At 47.5% G+C, this 21,019-nt stretch overlaps 1 protein-coding gene across 1 annotated transcript; it reads right to left on the bottom strand.

Annotated features, from left to right (window-relative positions):
- Positions 1-4,516: 4,516 nt before the first annotated feature.
- CLRN2 (clarin 2) lies at positions 4,517-11,515 on the bottom strand. The gene is made up of 3 exons (XM_007093750.2): positions 11,263-11,515; positions 5,519-5,698; positions 4,517-4,873 (listed from the first exon to the last, which is right to left on the bottom strand). The coding sequence occupies exons 1-3, from the start codon at positions 11,513-11,515 to the stop codon at positions 4,608-4,610; spliced, it is 699 nt and encodes a 232-aa protein (XP_007093812.2). The 3' UTR covers positions 4,517-4,607.
- Positions 11,516-21,019: the final 9,504 nt, after the last annotated feature.

The following is a 21,019-nucleotide window of genomic DNA, read 5'->3' on the forward strand; positions in this document are numbered from 1 at the left end:
GTGCCTTTATAGGAGGAGAGAGGAGATCTTGCCCTAGCTTTGTCTCTGCATAAGGCTACAATGAGAAGCTGGCCATCTGCAGACCAGGACCCAGGTTCTCACCAGCCAGCAGGGTTGCCAAGGCCTTGATTGTTCTTCTAGCCTCCAGAACCGTGAGAAATAAATTTCTTTGTTGTTGTTGTTGTTGTTTATTTATTTTTGAGAGAGAGAGAGCAAGAGAGCGAGCACAAGTGGGGGAAGGTCAGAGAGAGAAGGGGCAGAGGATCCAAAGCGGGCTCTGCTGTGACAGCAGTGACCCCAACATGGGGCTTGAACCCACAAACCATGAGATCATGACCTGAGCTGAAGATGAACACTTAACTGACTGAGCCACCCAGGCACGCTGAGAAATAAATTTCTGTTGTTTAAGCCAGTCTACAGTAATTTGTTATTGCAGGCCAAAAGGACTGAGACATCAGCTATCACCCATACGTCCCAGAGTGGACATAAAGTGGGACTTCATTTCACTGATCATGAATTACTTCTCTGAAATTAGCTAAGTTTCACTAGCTTTGATCCCCCCCCCCCGCCCCGCCACAGTGTCAGTAATAATATATCAATGTATGCATATGATAGCTACCTTTAAAGGACATATGAAAATTAATCATTATTGTCACACTCTAACCAATATTATAGAATAGTGTTATGATTAACAGTTTGACTTTACGTGGACTGCTAGGCTATAAGGCATGGGGCACTGTGACCCCATCAGACACTTTGGTGAGCATTGGGAAAATACATCCCCTCTGACTGGAAACATTCCTGAGGGTGCAGGCCATGACAAGCCAAGGGAGCATGGGCTAGACTTGAAGAGTTACCTCTTGGACAGGATGTAATCTGCACAGCCACCTGTAGAAACCCTGGGAAGGAGACTTAGAAGTCTATCATTCAGAAAGGCAGTTATGGTGCAGTGAAAAACGGTGGCCTTGATGTTACATAGTTGGAGGTTGAGACTTTTCTCCGTTATTTACTAATAGTGTGGCCTGAGCAAGTGACTTCAGTTCTTTGAACCTAAAATCGCTCATCCGTAAAATAAAAACAATGATATTTATTTTGAATAATTGTGGTCAGAATGAGGGAGACAGCGTGGAAAGTCCCTGGCCTACAGTAGATGATGGTCATTATCATGCAGTGTAACTTCCTCATTTTGTAATCAAGGAAATGGAGACCTTGAAAGGGCTGGGCCTCACCTAAGGCAAATTACCACCTTTCCCCCCCTTGGACCTTCTGTTAGCAGCAGGGAACCACTCAAGTGCGAAGTGTGGTTGGGGGAAATACGAGCCAATGAATCACCTTAGTTACTTCATAAGAGGGAATGAGTGGAAAGGTGTCCCCAGGGCCTCATGGGACAGGATGCTGTGTTGACACCAGGTGGGGCTCCTAGACTGCACGTGGGTGACTGCAGCAGAGCCTGGCTGTTGACAGGTGACAGCTTGGACAGCAGATGGCGGACTTGGTGGTCACTCAAGGTCTGCAGCCAGTAGGATCCAAGATGAGGGCAAGTCTTCCAGGGAGTGACCAGGCTCTGGCCAGTTGACAGAACATTTCAAAAATTACTCTTGCCTGAGACAGCCCTGGGATGACTAGCAGGTAAGCAGCAGCCGGGGGACAGGACTCCAAAGAGCCCAGCCAGTGTACCACCACCAACCAGGAGGACAGGGGATACTTCCAGGGAGTAAGTGTGTGCATGATCTGCTTTCCCATAACTCTAGAATCATCTTCTCTCCCATAACCCTGGTACCACCTGCAAGAGAGAAGTTACCTGAAGAACTAGCCATTTTATCCCAGAAAGCTTCACATTACCTGAATGATGGTATAAATGATAAGGTTGGGTTAAACTTAAACTGGACTGGGCATTTATTATTATTTTCTCCTTACTCAGGAAAAGAGAAGATTAACTATAGTCAAAATAAAGGGGCTACATTTTCTCTATACGTTTGAGTGATCATGTGAGCAAACTGTGTGACCCAGATAATCCTTCCTATTCTTTCCTCCATCAAAACTGGCTAAATTCCATACAGGAATCTCTTTGGCAATAACCCTGAGAGATGCCTTTCAGACCAAACCTGATTATCTCTGGTAACATTATGGCTGCTACATGATGGGTCACGGTTTGAAGCTTTTAAGGTGTTACAGATGCTTTTGAAACCCAAAAAGCTCTGGACCCTGTCACCGGGAAAATTCACAAACACCTGCACTTTGGCTCCTTGGAACACATCCATCTTGGTCAAGAATACCATCTTAATAAGGGAATTCCACTACTAGAGGCAAAACTCAATTTCCTCTGCCCCTGTGTGGCAGTCTGCACATACCTGAGCAGTGATCAGGTTGAGGGCTGTGGTTGGGCTACCGATGTTATAAGCGGTCTCTGTGTGAATCACCCCCAGGTGCTCAGAGAATGAAATCTCTGGGGGGCAGACAGGGATGTTTGTCTGTTCTCTGCCCCACTCCCAACCCCTAAATCAGTTTCAATACTCACTGAATGAATAAATGTACCAAGAGTCTCACATATTTATCGTAAAATAAATTGTTGCCACTCTTGCGTGATTTTTTTTCTCAACTGTCTGCAGGACTTTATGATAAACTTGAGAGGACATTGACATTTCCACTTGTTTTCAAGACAGCACTGCGGTCTGTCACTATCTTTTGGATCCGTCTCCCATCACGCTGTTAGCTATCCCTTCCAGCCATGTGCCATCTGCATATTTGATGAGCCATGTCAGTCTGTTAAACAGTACTGCGGCCCTGTGTGGGATGGGGAGAGAGGGCTGGAAGGGGCGGAGGGGCCCAGCAGGGAATCACAAGCAATTAGAACAGAAAAGATGCCATGGAAACCTCCTGAAGCTCAGCATGTAAGCAAAGGTAGAGCAGGTCCAAATCGGGTGTCATGTTAGATGGAGCTAATTTAGGGGATTAGATGACTTTTACTTGGCATGAAGACAGCAGACCTGAGAAAGGATTCACCCCAGCCGGCACTGTGGGAAGATGAACAGATGAGCTTTGTACCTGTATGAGGAAGGGTTGTCCAGACGAATAGGACCAGTTGGATGTGTGTGTGTGTGTATGTGCATGCAGAGACAGACAGGCAGAGAGAAAGATAATTGTTTTAGAATTGGCTCACATGATTGTGGACACTGGCAAGTCCAAAATCTGCAGGGTGGGCTGGCAGCCTGGAGGCCCCAGGGAAGAGTTGCAGCAGCAAGCTGCTGACAGAATTCCCAATCCCTTGAGGGAGATCAGTCTTTCCTAAAGCTTTCAACTGATTGGATGAGGCCCACCCACATGATGGAGGGCAACCTCTTCTACTCAAAGTCTACTGATGGAAATGTTAATCTCATTCAAAAAATACCTTCACAAAAACATCTAGAATAGCATTTGACCAAATATCTGGGTATGGTGGCCTAGCCAAGTTGGCACATGTGATTAACCACCACAGGACCACTTAAGGGAAACCCAACACAAAGCAGCAGGGTTGATCTAACTGGTGAGTTAGAACAACATTCTGATACCACTGCAGATTCACATGCTTCCAAGCCCTCTTTGTAATTTCATACCTTGTGCCTCCCCCTCGTTACTGACTCATCCTGAAATGCCCTTCTCCAGACCTGCTTCCTTCACCACTGGAAAAAGTCTACTCATCTTTCGAAGTTCAGATCAAATGTCAACTCTGTGATACTTTCTTTAATACCACATCGCATCTGGAAGAGTTAATCCCTTCCTCAGTCTTTTATGCATTTACCGTCACAGTGTTTATCACATTGCATTCCAATTGCTTGAACCTCAAACAACAGATTAGCAAAGTGGTTACAAGTATAAACTTTGGTTGCAGACTTCTTCAACTGAATTCTTGACGTCAGCAAGTTACTCAATGTCTGTGTACTTCAGTTTCTTCATCTATGAAATGGAAATAAAGTAGTACCAATGATCTGAATTTGTAGTGAGGACCTAATATATGTAGAACTCTTACGACAGTGTCCAGTGTGTAGTAACTGCTAAAAAAAGGTAAGTTACTTTCATTCTGAGTGTTATTGTTGCCATCTGATTCCTGTGTCCTGTGGAAAGTTTAGATGTTTCTGGCGGACAGACAGGGATATTACCATATGCCTGTTTACATCCCCCGTAACATTGTGTGGAATAGAGGGGTCTGCAGGCATTTAGTGGAATGTTCAGTACCTTGTGTTTGTAGAGTGCTCTGATTGTAGATACACATATTGATTCACAGGTTGGCAACACTACTGCCCCTTTAAACCTCATTACAACCTTGTGAGGTCCTTACCACCCCCACTTTACAGAGGCGGAAACTGAGAAGCAGATACTAAGTGAGTCGTCCGTGTCCACACAGCTGGCAAGAAGCAGAGTCTCTAACTCCAAGGTCAGTGAGAGGGAAAGGCAGGGATGCCAGGGGTTGGGGAAACCTTTCTGTTCTGGTCCAGGCACCGTCCTTTCTCCTTCCATTTCCTTCTTCTTAGGAGCACAGGTGTTCCGGACTGCAAAGCCAGCACAAAAAATGAGGTCCCCGTTCACACTGCAGAACTGACTCAGGCTCGGGTGTGAGCAGGAGAGGGCGATCAGTACAGGATATCCTCAGCCGTGACCGTGGCCTCCTCGATTTTGGTCTTAATCTCGGGGAGCGGAATTTGACTGATCGCCACCACTACCAAATTTGCTGCATGGGCCGAGGCACTGGCCACACAGATCCAGAAGGACTCTTCGTACTGTTCTTCTACCACCACGAAGCGGAAGAGCTTCTCCTCGAAGTTGGCAATGCGCTCGGTCAGGTCGTGAAACTTCACGGAGGCCATGAAGCTGGCGATGGCCAAGGCCACGACTCCGCCTGAAAGCCAACACGTCACCCTCATACACCTGTGATGGTGGTATGTGAGGTGGCATTTCTGTGGCACAGGTGACAAGCTTGTTTTGGGTTGAAAAAATTCGTAGGATTTTGTTTTTTTCTTAAGTAAACTCTATGCCCCCAAGGTGGGGCTCGGACTCAACCCCAAGGTGAAGACCTGTAAACATGGGTGTAATAATTCTGCCTCCTAAGGAAGCTGTGGGGTTTAAATGAAAAGAGGCCTGTAAAATCCCAGGTGCCTCCTCTGCTGTCATTTAGAAGGGCCCCTCCCACTCTTGCCGCGGTAGCCCCACCTCCCCACCTCCTCCCACAATGCCCTCCCTTCCACCTTCCACCCCCACCTCTCTGTCTTCTCTTTTCTCCTCTTACCCCAACCTCTCTTTTTTGCTTTAAGTCCTCAGCCACTCATGCGTGCCACCAATTTGGCTCTTTACTGTTACAGAGATCCTTCAACTTTCAGTAAAGAGGACATTCGTGCCCATGAATGAAAGGTCATAGACCAGGGAAGCAAAGACTGAGGCAGGCATTTTAATTCCTTCATGCCCCCACCCATCTACTTGGAATTCAAGTGCCACCACCTGGTGGTGGCAGTGGCCTTGAATTTCTCTCCCTGGGGGCCTTCCTTACCTGCGAGGACGTTCCATAGGCAGATGCCCCCGGGGCCGTTGACTGCCCTGTATGGAACCTGGATCATGTTGAGAATGGCAAATCCCATGCTGACCAGAGCCAGGGCCAAGGCCAAGAAGAGGAGCAGCAGAATGGTCACGTGGAGGCCTGCATTGAGTTCCTTCACCAGGTGTGGGAAGACTGGGGAGAAAAGACACAGACAGAAAGAATTTCCATGTCAGAGCTCGGTTGGAGCTCATAAAGTCCAGGCTTGCTTACCACTGAGGCTGTAAAAGAGGGGAGTGAGGGCCAGGCAACATGTACTGGGTTTTCAAAAAGCAGGAGAGTTCCGGAGACAATTCACGGAGACCGATTGGCCACTTGTCAGTTGACTAACAGTCCTCTCTTCCTTGCACTGGATGCAGAATCAAAATGTGCCCCAGCTGGCGATTTAAGTGGCACTGCCCTCAAAGCCCCGGGATCGGGGTAAGCTGACGTACATAAGCCCCACACGGTGCCTCTTTAGCAAAGGTGGTTGGCGAGAGAGTCAGCCAAGGAGGGCCAATTGAAAAGCTTTAACCTGGGTCAGAGAGTTGCCTTCATTAAATCAGAGCGGTTAGAAGAGATTTCAGGTACATCTGTGAAGAGTATAGAAGGGCGTCCCAGAGGGAAGCCTAGACCAAAGATCTGGGTTCAAATGCCAGTTTTGCTCATTTGCCACAAGTATAAAATAGGATCCTCTAAGCCACTCCCCTACCCATCTTACCAGGTCGTTGAGTGGATTGAGTGGAGTGCATAGGAATAATAATAGCACTAAATAAGCACTAATAGGAAGCCAGGAACATCATCTTGGATCCCGCAGCAAGGTGGGCATTTTTCCCATGTATGATGGACACTAATTCTCATATTGCACAGGATATATGCTGTGATGAATAATATTCTATCAGAATATTAATTTCCCATATTAATGTGGCAGGATAATTTAGTCAGATATTAATTTGTATCTGATTTCTCTCTATTGGCCACCACACAGTGGCTGTGGAGATGAAATGATACGATATGATAGATACTGACTGGGAAAGAGTGAGCTCTCAAAATGGCGGCTGTGGCTGTGGCTGTTATTACTGTTACTCTCTGACTTGGGGAAAGCCCTCAGAGCCTCAGTTTTCTCATCAGTCCAGTGGGGTAGCAAAAGCTGTGTATGAACTGAGGGTAATCAACGTTTACTGGACACAGTCATGTAAAGAGCTGAACCCTTTACATGGTTATCTCATTCAGTGCTTGTGACAAGGATATAAGGTGAATTTTATTAAACTTGTTTCCCCACATGCTTGAACCTTAGGTCCCTTCTTTTTGGGCAAGGTGACTCTGAATTCTATATAGGACTATAGACCTAGATACTATATGACATATGCAGTTTAGATCGCTGTTTTCAGTAGTTACACATGAAGAATGAAAAGTGACAGAAGTTAGAGTGCCCGGACATACCCCTTCCTCTGAAGCTACTGTAGGGTTTCTACTGAGCACCTGCTGGTTAAATTGGGGTCCACTTTGTGAGCTCGAACTCACTGGTTCATCATTTGATGTCATGACCTGCCCCTCCTTGTCCCCCCTTGGGAACCAGGACTCAAAGCTTTCCTGGTTCCACTCACCCACCCCCAGCCCCTTTCCCCTCTGGTCCTTTGCTGGCTCACCAGACTCCCTATATTCACAAGAGGTTGGTGTCTCCCAAGCTTGAGAACTAGAATTGTCCTTCTCCCTTTAAAGTCCTTTCCACTGAGAAGTTTCTAGACACTGCACATTTACATCCTAGTTCCAATCTAACTTTCTTTCCAGTTCCGTATTTCCATTTGTAGTTATCTCCATGCGGTTATCTTGCCAACATCAGAAACTTTACCCAGAGCTTCTTTCCAAGGGATTTTTCTTGGCAAGGCTTCTCTTTAACCTTTGCTTCTCTCCCTTCTTAGTGTCCCTTAGGGTTTTTTTTCTTTCCTTTTCTTTTTTAACTTTCAGCCCTTCCTGAGAGAACACTTTGTGATCAGTGCAAAGTCTGTCCCTGACCAGCGGCAGGTGCAAGGCCAGCCCACACAGGAGGAGCCCGCCCCAGCTCCAGGGGAGTCACATTCAAGTGCTGGGAATGGAAGTTTTATACCCTCCCCTGGGACACCCCCACGGCAGCTGGGAACAAAACTTTCTTGAATATTGTCCTACACAGAGGTGACATTAAAATGTCCTTTATGATCCTCACACAGTTCTGCTGTTTCAGAGATAAACCCTGGGGGCTGTCTCCTATCCACCTGGGAAGGAAGAGGAGGAGGAAAGGAGCATTTACTGAGTTCCTCCAGGGGGGCAAACAGAATGTGCTCATCTGGTTGGGTAGCTTATGTTTCTGTGAGCTGGGATGGCAGGGGTTTACTTGGTGCTGCCGTGGAAGGGCTCAGTCTGTCTGTTCTCCTTCGGTCCCCTTCTCCCGCAAAGCTGGTCTCTGCTCTAGCTGCTTCTCCAGAAACAGTGTTTGTGCTTCAGGGATTCCTAAATTATGCCAGGCCCACCATCTGCCACCTCAAACCCTCTGTGACGGGTTGATTGTGCCCTTCCTGCCATCCCTTCCCCCAAAAGATGGGTTGAAGTCTTCAGCCCCAGAACTCCAGAATATGACCTTATTTGGAAATAGGGTCTCTCCAGAGCCAATCAAGAGGAGGTTGTTAAGATGGGCCCTAATCCAATGTGACTGGTGTCCTTATAAAAGGGGAAATTTGGACACAGAAACATGCAAAGGGAAGACCATGTGAAGAGACACAGGGAGGATGCCGCAAGCCAAGGAATACCCGGGGCTACCAGGAGCTGGAAGAGGCAAGGAGGGGTCTGCCTATAGGGTTCAGAGGGAGCGCGGCTCTGTTGACAAGCTGATTTCTGAGTTCCAGCCTCCAGAACCATGGGAATACATTTCTATTGTTTAAGTCACCCAGTTTGTGATAGTACTTTGTTATGGCAGCTCTAGGGAACTAATACACCCACCATTTGTTGGGGTAACCACTCTGTCATTTCTAATGGGATCTGTCCACCCTGGCTCCTCCCACCCTTGAGAACTCCCCATTCTTCCACCACCTCCTCGTTACCCTTTGCTGAATTCCAGGAGAACAGTAAAGACTGCTAGGGTGATGCCCTGCTTTGGTAAAGTTGCCAGTCACAAATTCCAGAAGGAGCAGCATATGGTGGAAAGTAGGAAACTTTGGGGTCAGGCATACCTGGGTTGGGGTCAGCTCCAGCATTTGGAGCTCTGTGACCTTCAGCAAGTTGCTTAACCTCTGAGTCTTAGTTTCCTTCTAACTAGGAGGGTTGTGGAGGATTAGTGTAGCACAGGTCACAAGTTTGGTGTCTTGCACGTGAACATTAGTACAAATGAATTTAAAAGTACTTATTGTTTTTCATTCAGCCAATGCTTTTGAGTGCCAGTGTTTTGAGGCACTCTTCTGGGAATTTGGGATCATGGATGAAAAAACCACAATCTTTGCCCTTGTGGTATTACATACCAAAGGGGTGGAGGCAGATAATAAATAATAAACATAATAGATAAATTATCTAGTAGATAAGAAAGCAGTTGCCATGGTCACATGACACATCCGATATATAATTATATATTTTTACTACATTCCCTAAGCAATCTCTTACTCATTAAAGTCTTTGGAACTGTGCTGCTTTTGATGGTCCCTCCCTAATTCAAGCTTTGGAACTTCTTTTGTGAGATTTGTTAATTTCAATTACCTACAACTATTAAAAAGTGTGCCATTTCTCCCTCAAAACGTGTGTGTGTGTGTGTGTGTGTGTGTGTGTGGTTTTGTAAGAATCTCAAACTTCAGAAAATTGCAAGAATGGTACAAGGGATTTTTTTTTCTCCTGAACCATTTAAAGGTAAATTGTCCCTGCATCCCTCAGCACTTTAGGGTCTATTTCATTCAAAAAGAGATTCTCTTACAGAACCACAGCACTAAAATCACTGAGTTCACTGGTACAGGCCTGCCATTTAATCCTGACGCCCCATTCAAATTCTACCAATTGTCTCACCAATTGATGTCTTTAACAGCAAACGGACCTAATTCAGAATCACCTGCTGTGTATAGTTGCCATGGTCTCCTTTTTTTTTTTTTTAATGTTTATTTATTTTTGAGACAGAGAGAGACGGAGCATGAACGGGGGAGGGGCAGAGAGAGGGAGACACAGAATCTGAAACAGGCTCCAGGCTCTGAGCTGTCAGCACAGCTGACATCATGACCTGAGCCGAAGTCGGCCGCTTAACCGACTGAGCCACCCAGACGCCCCTCCATGGTCTCCTTTTAACATGTCCTTTATTTTTATTTTTTGCTTTTTTATTATAAAATGTATCTTTAAAATTTTTAATGTTTATTTTTGAGAGAGAGACAGAGAGACAGAGTGGGATCAGGGGAGGGGAAGACAGAGAGGGAGACACAGAATCTGAAGCAGGCTCCAGGCTCCAAGCTGTCAGCACAGAGCCCAAGATGGGGCTTGAACTCACGGACCCACGAGATCATGACCTGAGCCAAAGTTGGATGCTTAACTGAGCCACCCATGCGCCCCTATTCCTCTACGTGTATGTGTTTTCAGTTTTTTGTGTAATGTTTTTAATAAAGCTATTTTTACAATATCCCTGGTCCAATTCCATTGCTGGGTAAATAGAAATATTCCCAGAGATTTTTTTTCCTGGATATCCATAACAAATATGTATTTCCTTCATGTATATAAGTAATGCCAATTCATATTATTGTGTTTATCAATGGCTTCAGTTTTGTGTCTTCACTCATTTAATAAGATACTTACCCTGGGCAGGATTCTAAAAACTACAATGCTGAAATACTGAAATCAAATGAGTAAAATTCCTTATCTCCTTGCATTGCATTATATTGATTAATTATTGTTGTGTAGGACACTGTTCTTGTGAGCTATCTAATGGATTCTAAAGGCTTACAGAATATTGTCTTTTTTTGCTTTGTTTTTCAATTCCCAGAAGACCCTCCATAAGCTGGGCTTGGATTCCTGCTCTATTTACATCCAGAGCAGCTGTGACGTGAGACTGGATGTCAGCGGAGGACTGTGCCTGCTCATGTTCACGGAGAGCCTCCAGTGCCTTGCGCCAGGTCTCCCCTCCAGTGAGTGCCCAACTTGGGCTTTCAACCCAATAGTCTGATGCCAGAGCCCAGGCACATAGACATTTGCCCGTTCTCAGATAAGGGAGCTTTTATATAAACAGAAGTGGGAACGTGCGTGCTGGGCTGAGAACACCCAGGTCATGTGGCAAGGGTCTGAAGTCTGGCTCTGCTATTTCCTGGCTGAGGGACCTCAGGCAAGTTATATAACCCCTCCAAGTCTCAGTGTAGTCCTCTGCAAAACGGAAACATTAAGAATTCCTTCTTTATAAATGTGTTATAAGGCTTAAAAGAGAGAAGCCACGTAAAGCATTTAGCAGAATGGCTGACACATGTAAGTGCTCAATATGTTAATAGTTATTCCTAATAGAGGTCAGTTACAGAAGTATAGAAATCCCTATTTTTAATGTTTCTATAAGTCTCTGCAGAGAGAAAAAAGGTCTCTTCTTGGTGCTGAACAGGAACCCTTCGGTTACTGTGGACTTTGTCATTATGCCTTAGGTTGAGGCAGAAGTCAAATTTCACAGTTAGACATAGGCACCCTTACAAAATAAAACAAAGTAAGTGTTCTAAAGCAGCTTGCGTGCCCCCCAACATACTCACTTGTGAATTGGGACTGGCGGCCCCCGAGCCCGCACTGTCGTACTTTACATCCTCGGAAGAGCCCGTAGTAAATATCCCCAATGAACTTGATGAGCTCTGGATCCGTGGCATTGACCAGGTCCACTCCAGTCTGACAAAGAATTTTCCCACTCAGCCAGTGGGGCACTGCCAGGGCCACAATGATCAGGATAAAGGAGGAGAAGCTGAGTAAAGACGCCAGCCCATACCACGCCTTTTTGAACCATCCAGGCATTCTAGGGGATGCAGGTCAGCCCACAGGTGTCCAAGCAGTGGCGGGGGTCGCTGACATTTTCTGGACACTCTGCAATCCCCTGCTCCAACGTCAGCTCTTCCAAACACATCATTTCAGAATTTCAAGTGCATCTCCTGGTCCTCCCTCAGTGCCTGCCTCCACAGCCCATGTTTACTACAACCACATCCGGAAGTCTCTACAGACGTTGCCTTCACCGGACTCTCGAGTGTAGAGGAGTGTGTTACTGAAGGGAGTAACCCTATATTTCCCACTAGACTAATGTTTCAGCAGAAGGTTTAATTGTTCCCCAGTTCAGGTATTTAAATAACCCTGGTGCGGACCTCTTAACGGCCAGGAAATTATCAGCAGGCAAAACTAGGTAGGTCTGACTATAAAGAGACACTAACTATTCTCAAAAAATGCATACAGTAGAAGGAAAACAAACATGTAACGATTAGCACTTGAATACTGCCAACAACGCATGGTGTCGAATGTCCATCTCTTTGCTTCTCGCCTGGGCATTTCTTTCTCTAAAATGTCACTGCTGTCAGAATCTCCAGAACTGTTATTAATACCATGGTATGACCTCTGTTCTCAAGCCTTTCAACTGAAATGTGTATACAAGGCTTTATGATTCTTGGGATTTATCACTGGGTGAATCTGCCATGGGTAAAACTGCAGGGGGAGTGTGTGTGTGGCTGCTGGGGAGCCTGGACCCCAACACTCACAGTCCTCTCCCCACCTCCACCCTTGTGGAGAAGCGTTTTCCTAATGTGTTAGCAAATGATCACCTTGCTGGGGGCTTTGTTTCTTCTAATACTAAAGATCTGTTTTTTTTTTGTTTTTTCCTTTAATCTGTACCCACTAGTAATGAAATATTCCCTACTTTCTATCTTATTCTGTGGCTTTTCAGTTTTGATTTTTGTTATGCCCAGAATTCGTGATCCCCAAAGACCACCAGGGAGCCGAGTCCGATGCAAAAGCAAAAGAGCCTTTATTCGAGGTAGCTCGAACTCAATCCCCTACCTGCACCGACGGCAGTGGTGAGAGCAAGTTTCAAAAGGACAAAGGTTTTATTGGGGCCTAGGGGCAGTTGGTGAGGTAATGGCTATGGCCTCAGCCGATTGGCTGGGGAAGGGTCTGAGTCCTGTTAGGCAGGTGAGGGGGGGCGGTTACTCAAGGGGAGGAGGTGTGGTCAAGGTGAAGGACACAGAACAAGATGGAGTCGGCTGGCGTAGGCCCACCCTTTCATTCCCCCCATGTCATGTAGCTTACGGACCCAATCATGGGACCGGCTGCATTTATGGTGACAAGGGGAACAGAGTTTGGAGGTTTACGCAAAGTTCTGGGAACCAAGTGTCCCTGGGGTGGCTCTGGGACGTCTGATTAAGTATTGTCCCCGAGCTGGTGTCTATGATCTGCCAGGTGATGTTTTGGGGGGCATGGGGACTCCCGGCAGCATGAGCAATGACATGCAGAGTTAACAGAGTTACCAATATTAGGTGGGTGAGCTTGAGCGGGTTGTGTTGGTCCCGATTGACGGCTCATCGCGTGACAAAGTCCTTCCGGATCGAGGAGGGGTCCGCTGGCCGAACGTGGGTGTGATGGACCCAGGTCGCGATGCCGTCTACCTTGAGAGCGGTGGGGGTTGTCAACACCACGATATAGGGTCCCTTCCAGCGCGGCTCGAGGGTCTCTCAGTGGTGCCTCTTGACGTAGACCCAGTCTCCCGGCCTGTACTGATGAGGTGTTGGGATCGGGCCAGCCTCGTAGATGGCACGGAGGCGCGGCCAAATGTCCTCGTGCGCCCTCTGGAGCCCTCTCAAGGAAAGAAAAAGTTCTTGATCTTTAAACTCAGCAAGAAGTTCAGCCAGAAGGTTGGGAATAACAGGGGGTGGCCTGCCAAACATGATATCGTAGGGAGTAAAACCCAGAGCGTAAGGAGTGTTTCTAACCCGGTAAAGGGCGTATGGTAGGAGAGTCACCCAGTCCCTGCCAGTCTCCATGGTTAATTTGGTAAGGGTCTCTTTTAGGGTTCTATTCATTCTTTCTACCTGTCCTGAGCTCTGGGGCCTATAAGCACAATGTAATTTCCAGTTTGCCCCCACCACCTTGGCTACTGCCTGTGTTACCTGCGAGATAAAAGCTGGTCCGTTGTCTGATCCTACCATGGCAGGAAAACCATACCTGTGTAAGATGTCTTCTAGTAGCTTCTTAGCCACCGTCTGAGCCATTTCATACTTGGTTGGGTATGCCTCCACCCAGCCAGAGAAGGTGTCTGTAAATACTAAAAGATATTTATAACCATACTTTCCTGGTTTGACTTCAGTGAAGTCGACTTCCCATTGGGCTCCCGGTCTAGTGCCTCTGAGCCTGGTTCCTTTTTTATTTGATGTGGCTCTCGCGTTGGTGAGTTGGCAGGTCTTGCAGGCAGATACAACTTGCTCTATTTTGGTGTCCCGTTGGTGAATCTTGATTCTGTCATGTCGGATTAAGTCTTTTAATTTTCGGGCCCTCATGTGAGTAGACCAATGCATGTGCTCTAATATTGAGACTCCGAGCCGGTCTGGCAGCACGAGCTCCTTGTTAGGTGTATACCACCATCCCTTTATCTCCTGGGCCATGGGGAGTTTCTTGATCCGCTGTAACTCCTCCTGGGAGTATTTGGGCTGGTCTGGTAAAACTGGGTCTCCCAAGTCCGGTAGTTGTTAAGCCATTTTCTAGCTCCCAACGTTAGCGCCTTGGTAAGGGCGACGAGCTCTGCTTGCTGGGCTGATGTTCCGGAGGGTAGAGCCTCCGCCCATACGGTGTCCGTTTCGGTGACCACCGCTGCACCCGCATACCTGTGTCCGTCTCGCACAAAGCTGCTGCCATCAGTGAACCAAGTAGCCTCGGCATCGGGGAGGAGCCAGTCGGTCGGGTCCGTCCGGAATCCATGTACTTGTTCCAGGATTCCCGCACAATCATGTAGTGGGGCACCTAGGTCAGGTTTGGGCAGCAGGGTTGCAGGATTGTGGGCTGCACTGGGGTGGAACCGCACTCGTGGAGGGTTGAGTAGGAGGCTCTGGTAATGAGTCATACGTGTGTTGCTCATCCATATATCAGGAGGTTGTTTCAGGACCCCTTCAAAGGCGTGTGGGGTCATGAACCAGATCTCCTGTCCTAGGGTCAGTTTGTCTGGCATCTGATAACCGCCGCTGTCCGCCCTCTAGGATATATCCCAGGTAACTTACTCTCTCCCTGCATATCTGAGCCTTCTTCGCGGATGCCCGGTACCCTAAGGCCCCCAGGGTAGCCAGCAGGTCCTGTGTCCCTCGCTCACAGTCTTTGGCCGTGTTGGCAGCAATCAGGATGTCATCTACGTACTGTAGGAGGGTGAGGCCAGGGTGCTCCCTTCTGTACTCACCCAGGTCCTCGTGTAGTGCCTCGTCAAAGATGGTGGGCGAATTTTTGAATCCCTGAGGTAGCCGTGTCCAGGTGAGTTGCCCACTGTAGCCCTCCTCCGGATCATGCCACTCGAAGGCGAACAGGGGTTGGCTCTGGAGTGCCAACGGCAGACTGAAGAAGGCGTCCTTTAAATCTAGTACAGCATACCAGACCCCGGAGGGCGCCAAGGAGCTCAAGAGAGTATATGGGTTGGGAACAGTTGGGTGTATGTCCGTGACCCTCTTATTTACTTCCCGGAGGTCTTGTACCGGTCGGTAGTCATTTGTGTGAGGCTTTTTGACTGGCAGTAAGGGGGTGTTCCAGGCAGACTGGCAAGGAACTAGTACCCCTAGGCTTCGTAGTCTCTGGATGTGTGGCTGGATCCCCTTCCGGGCCTCCTGAGACATGGGGTATTGTTTGATCCTTACCGGACTCTCTCCTGGCTTGAGCTCTACCAGGACCGGGGTCCTGTGAGCGGCTAGTCCTATCCCCCCGTCTCTGCCCAAACCGAGGGGAATTCTTGTAGCCATCTGTCTATATTATCCTCTCTCGGGAGCGCCTCCTGGTGGAGGAGGTATTCATCCTCCAGTTTCATGGTCAGGACCTAGATGGGTGGCCCTTGCCATCGGTGACCTGAGGCCCCCTTGTCTGAAAGTTATCTGAGCTCCAATCTTGGTAAGTCCCATCCTAACAGCGGGTAGGGGCATTCTGGTATTACCATAAAGGAGTGGGATACCCGTACCGTCCCCAAATCTACTGTTCTTCGGGTAGTCCATGAATACTGGCTCATACCAGTTGCCCCTTGTACCCAGGACTTCTTGCTGGCTAGTTTTCCTTGTGGGGTGCGGAGGACCGAATGTTGTGCTCTGGTGTCGACAAGGAAGTCAATAGGGGTCCCCTCCACTTTAAGAGTTACCCTGGGTTCGGGGAGAGGGTCCGAACCCCGACTCCCCTAATCACTTAATTCATCTAGCTCTAGGACTTTTACTCCATCAGTCTTGCTTCCTTTCCCGCCGGCCCTTTTTGGACAGTCTCGGGCCCAATGCCCTATCTCCTTGCAGTATGCACACTGATCCTTCTGCAGCCTCTGCTTCCCCCCCTCGGTGGTTCCTTTACCTTTTCTTGCGTCGTCTGCCAGCTGCCGGAGACGGCGGTCTCGTTCCTCGGGGAAGTCAGCAGTGGTAGCTAGTAGTATTCTGGCCAGGTCTCGAGTCTGCTTACTGCTGGCAGCCGCCATGGCGCGAGCCTGCTTGTCCTCAGGAGGCTCCCGGTTATTATATACCTTTTCGGCTACCACCAGTAAGTCCTGCAGACTTTTTTCTCCTAGTCTATCTATTTTCTGTAATTTTCTCCTAATGTCTTTGGCCGATTGGTTTACAAAGGCCATGATAACAGCTGCCTTGCTTTCCGGAGCCTCTGGATCCACGGGGGTATAGGTACGGAATGCCTCCATGATCCGTTCTAAAAAGGCAGCCGGACATTCATCTTTTCCCTGTTGTACATTTCTTACCTTGGCCAAATTGGTTGGCTTTCTAGCAGCCATTCGGAGACCCCCCATTAGAGTCTGGCGGTAGACCCGGAGCCTCTCCTTACCTTCTGCCGTGTTGAAATCCCACTGGGGCCGAGTTAAGGGGAAGGAGGCATCTATCTGAGCCTGGTTGGTGGTGGGATTCCCGTCTGCACCCGGAACTAGTTTTCGGGCCCCACTGAGGATTCTTTCTCTTTCTTCAGTCGTGAACAGGACCTGCAAAAGCTGCTGGCAATCGTCCCACGTGGGCTGATGGGTAAAAAGAACAGAGTCTAATAAATCAATAAGCCCTGCCGGTTTCTCGGAAAACTTAGGATTCTGAGCTTTCCAATTGTACAGGTCACTAGTGGCGAAAGGCCAATAGTGATGGGGCTGGTTCCCCTCCGCGTCTGGGGGTCCGGTGGCTCGCAGGGGCAGAATAGTGGAGTGGGCGGCGGAGGCGGATTGCTCCCTCTGAGCCCTTTGTCTGGTAAAGGGCGGGCTTGCCCCTGGAGCGTTTCCGCCTCCCGCTCTCGGAACAGCGTCTGCCTCCCCCGGAGGGGGAGGATGGTTTTCTTCTGGCATCCTAGAGGGGTTATACGGGGGAGGAAAAATTAATTCTTCTTCAGTACCCCCCTGTAGGACAGGGTAGAGGGGTGCTGAAGGCTGGGTAAGACTTTTCCTCTTCTCTGTCCCCTGCAAAGCAAGAATGGGTTTTGGCTATGGAGGGAGCGGGGCTAGGAAGGGCTTAAGCCAAGAGGGTGGGTAGGGGGTAGTCTGAGTCTGTCCCATGACGTCCATCCAGTAAGTCCTCAGAACAAAACAGAGAAACACAGAAACAGACAGAGGGCCCTTAGAAAGTCTTCCAACTCCATGGAAGCAAAACTGAAAGCTAGCTTAGACCTTTGAGGGGATTCCATGTCCCTCCAAAACCGATGAGGGGATTCCAAGTCCCTCCAAAGACAACGGCCTCACGCCGACCAGCGGGAGCGACCCGCCTCGTCTCAGACCTTTGAGGGGATTCCATGTCCCTCCAGAAGGGAGGATCGGAACGTCTTCCGAAACTCCCGGCCCGTGGTCCTCCAGTGCGTCCACTTAGACCGTGTCGTGCACTACCAGAATTCCAGAAATGAGCTCACACGGAAAAGACAGAACAAACAGACATTAACCGTGGCCAGTCAGGCTCTCCGGGTCGGGAGGTGTGGTCAAGGTGAAGGACACAGAACAAGATGGAGTCGGTCGGCGTAGGCCCACCCTTTCAATTTTTAGTCTATTACTGAATGTCAACTTTATGTCACATGAGATTGGCAACAGCAACTATCAATAGTTTTGGGTAGTCAAATTCGACAGAAGTGGCACAAACGTTTTTTTTATTTGGTCACAGAAGTCTGGAGGGGGGTTCGTGAGTTTGCATTGTTAACCAACAGGAGTTCTGAAAACCTCAGCTGGAGAGCAGCGGAAGGGCCAGAAGGACATGGGAATGGAAACGTCAGTTTCCTTCCCTATACCCTGTAAGTGGGGTTCACTTCTGTGGTTTCTCCACAATGAAAATGAAGAAGAGTGTCTCTGAAGCTTGTGTAGAGCTCTCTCTGCATACAAAGGGCTTTTATTATATGCTTGTTATCCCTTGATGGTAGTAACCCTTCGTGGTAGTCAAAGGATGTACTATTCTAATGATTTCTCTCATGAGAAAACTGGATGTCAGGACTGGGGCTGGAGTTCAGGTCTTTGAAATACAACCGTTCATCATCATAATCTTGAAATAGCAGATGCTTTTCTGGTAACAAATCCATATGAAAGGCTGATTAATAAATGACACATTATAATAATAAAATATAATATATAATAATATAATATAATATGGCACATTAATAACCAACGTTACTTATTCTTATTGTAATGGTAAGCATGCTTTGGACCTGTGTAACACGTTTGCATTGTATTTCAGCCTCAGATGATGGACCTTTGTCAACTTTTGGGTTTTTAGAGATTAAGGAATTATTTTTAGAAAAATTATTTTAGAAAAATACAGGAAACAAACGATTCCTAGCAAGCTCTTGCCATGCTGAATGGAAGTGTGGTTAAGTAAGTAGAACTCTATTGAAGACCTGGGTTCAAATTCTTATTCTTCTGGGCAAGTGCTTGAGATTCTCACGGCTTGGTTTTTTAATCTGTCATGGGATTGTTGTACAAAGCAAAATGAAATAGTACATGCACATCGTGGCATATAGAGAGGACACCAAATAAATGATGTTAACCTCTTCATCCAGTCTTCCAGCAATTCTGTTCCCAGTAATGAAGCTTCTCTTAATAAACTGCATTGTGGACTGTATCCTGTTGATGAGGTTTTTTGGGGTGACAGTGGGGTTTGTGGGGTCCAGAGCCAATGACCAAGAAAGAATTCTTGAAGACATCTTTGGTGCAAAAAGGTGATTTTATTAAAGCATGGGGACCGGACCCGTGGGCAGGAAGAGCTGCCCTGGGACCATGAGGAGAGATTGGTTATATACTATGGAGTTGGGGGAGGTAAAGTCCCGGGGAAGTTTCCAGTGAGATTTTCATATGCTAAAAAAGACTCCCAGGATAGTGGCCTAGCTATTGTCAGGCTAAGGTTGTTTTATCATTAAGCAAATCATTAGCATTAAGACAGTGGGGAGTTCCTGGAGAAAAGTTTTACTCTGCAGGCCTCATGTATTTGTCAACTGGCTGCAAGTTTATAAGGAAATTTAGTTCTATCTTCCATTTCCTTCTGCCTTTGTTTCCCAAATCACTATGCGGGGGTGATGGAGACTTAGGTCCTGCAGGACTATGATCTCTATCAGTTAACCATTTGTTTTTCTCCTTTCCTTTGTTCTTGGGTAGCCAGGAGTGCCCGAGGAATATCACACATCCCATCTAGGAGTGGGGGGGCCATGTGAGTGGCCTGTCAGCTTGCCCCTTATGTTCCTTCATCACTCTTCCCCAAATGAAAGTATTTCTGTGTGCCTTATCTGGCAAAGTATATTGAGCAAATATCTGTGAGTCTGCTGTGTACAACACACTGTGTATGGGTGGAGGGTGACACAAAGATGTACAACGTGGATCCTGCTGTCAAGAAGGTTACAATAGTGTTAGGGCACTAGTTCTCAACAAAGGGTGATTTTGCCCCTTTAAGGCCCCCGCCTTGGCCCCTCCAGCCAACTTAGTAGTCTTTAAAGTCTTAGCAAGCACCTTTAACCTGAGTGACGGGTTAACTAAACTTTTCTCTGTATATCTACAGATCATGCTGAAAGGGCGGGCCTATGCCGGCCGACTCCATCTTGTTCTGTGTCCTTCACCTTGACCACACCTCCTCCCCTTGAGTAACTCCCCCCTCACCTGCCTAACAGGACTCGGACCCTTCCCCAGGACCCTTCCCCAGCCAATCGGCTGAGGCCATAGCCATTACCTCACCAACTGCCCCTAGGCCCCAATAAAACCTTTGTCCTTTTGAAACTTGCTCTCTTTCCCTGGTATCTCACCACTGCGCTGGTGCAGGTAGAGGATTGAGCTCGAGCTAGCTCGAATAAAGGCTCTTTGCTTTTGCATCGGACTCGGCTCCCTAGTGGTCTTTGGGGATCACGAATTCTGGGCATAACAATGCATTGTTTCCTAGGAAGAACCAAAGCCTCTCGCACAACCTTTCTCCTGGGGCACCAACAAATACCAACCTTCAAGAGATAACAGAGATAATGTCTGCACACAATCAAGAAGTGTTACAGACCACTGTGCTCCCCTTTTACTGAGTAACTGACCTAAAGTTCCTCAAAAATCTTTGCGTCAGACAAAAACCCAGGAGTTGGTTTTTGGACAGGAGTCTACTTTCTCCCCAGGTGGCCAGCCTCCCGAATAAAACTCATATTCTTTTCCAATCAAAACTCTGTCTCTTTTCCAGTGAAGGGCAGCCGAACTTGGGTTTTTCTGAAACACTCTCAGGGGACACGTGGCAAGATTTGCAGATACTTTTTATTGTGATGACCGGAGGGGCGGGGAGGCCTGTACTGGCATCTAGGAGGTAGAGGCCAGAGATGTTATAAACATCCTGCAATGCACAGTACAGCCCTCCCCTTTGCCCCCACAAAACTGATAGTGCTGGGATTGAGAAGCTCTGTATTAGGGGCACATTCCATGGACAGAAGTCGCTAATTTACAAGAAAGAAAATGCTAGGCTCTGTCAGTGGGGACAGTTGTTACCATTTGGTGGCGCTTAATTGTGGACCTTCAACATGCTTGTCAAATGGGGGCTTACAGTTACAGAGGTCCAAGGACAGTATTACAGGACTTCACATCTTCAGCTTTGTCTCTACCAGACCCTTAAAGGCCTGTTGTGTCAAATGTACTCATATTTTTTTGAATTGTAATAAATTTCGTAGTTTTTTTGGGTTTGTTTTAAAAGCATTAATTTGTGAAGTGTTCGACATTTAAAACATAGTATGCTATAATTTTTGTATCGTTTTGGCAATTTTTAATTTTCAAATACGGCCCCAAATATTTAAATATCCCCACCTCCAAAATGGAAGAGCACTGAAATTCACAATCTCTAAGAAGTCCAG

The sequence above is a fragment of the Panthera tigris genome, chromosome B1 (genome assembly GCF_018350195.1).
Source record: "Panthera tigris isolate Pti1 chromosome B1, P.tigris_Pti1_mat1.1, whole genome shotgun sequence".
NCBI classification, from domain to species: Eukaryota; Metazoa; Chordata; class Mammalia; order Carnivora; family Felidae; genus Panthera; species Panthera tigris.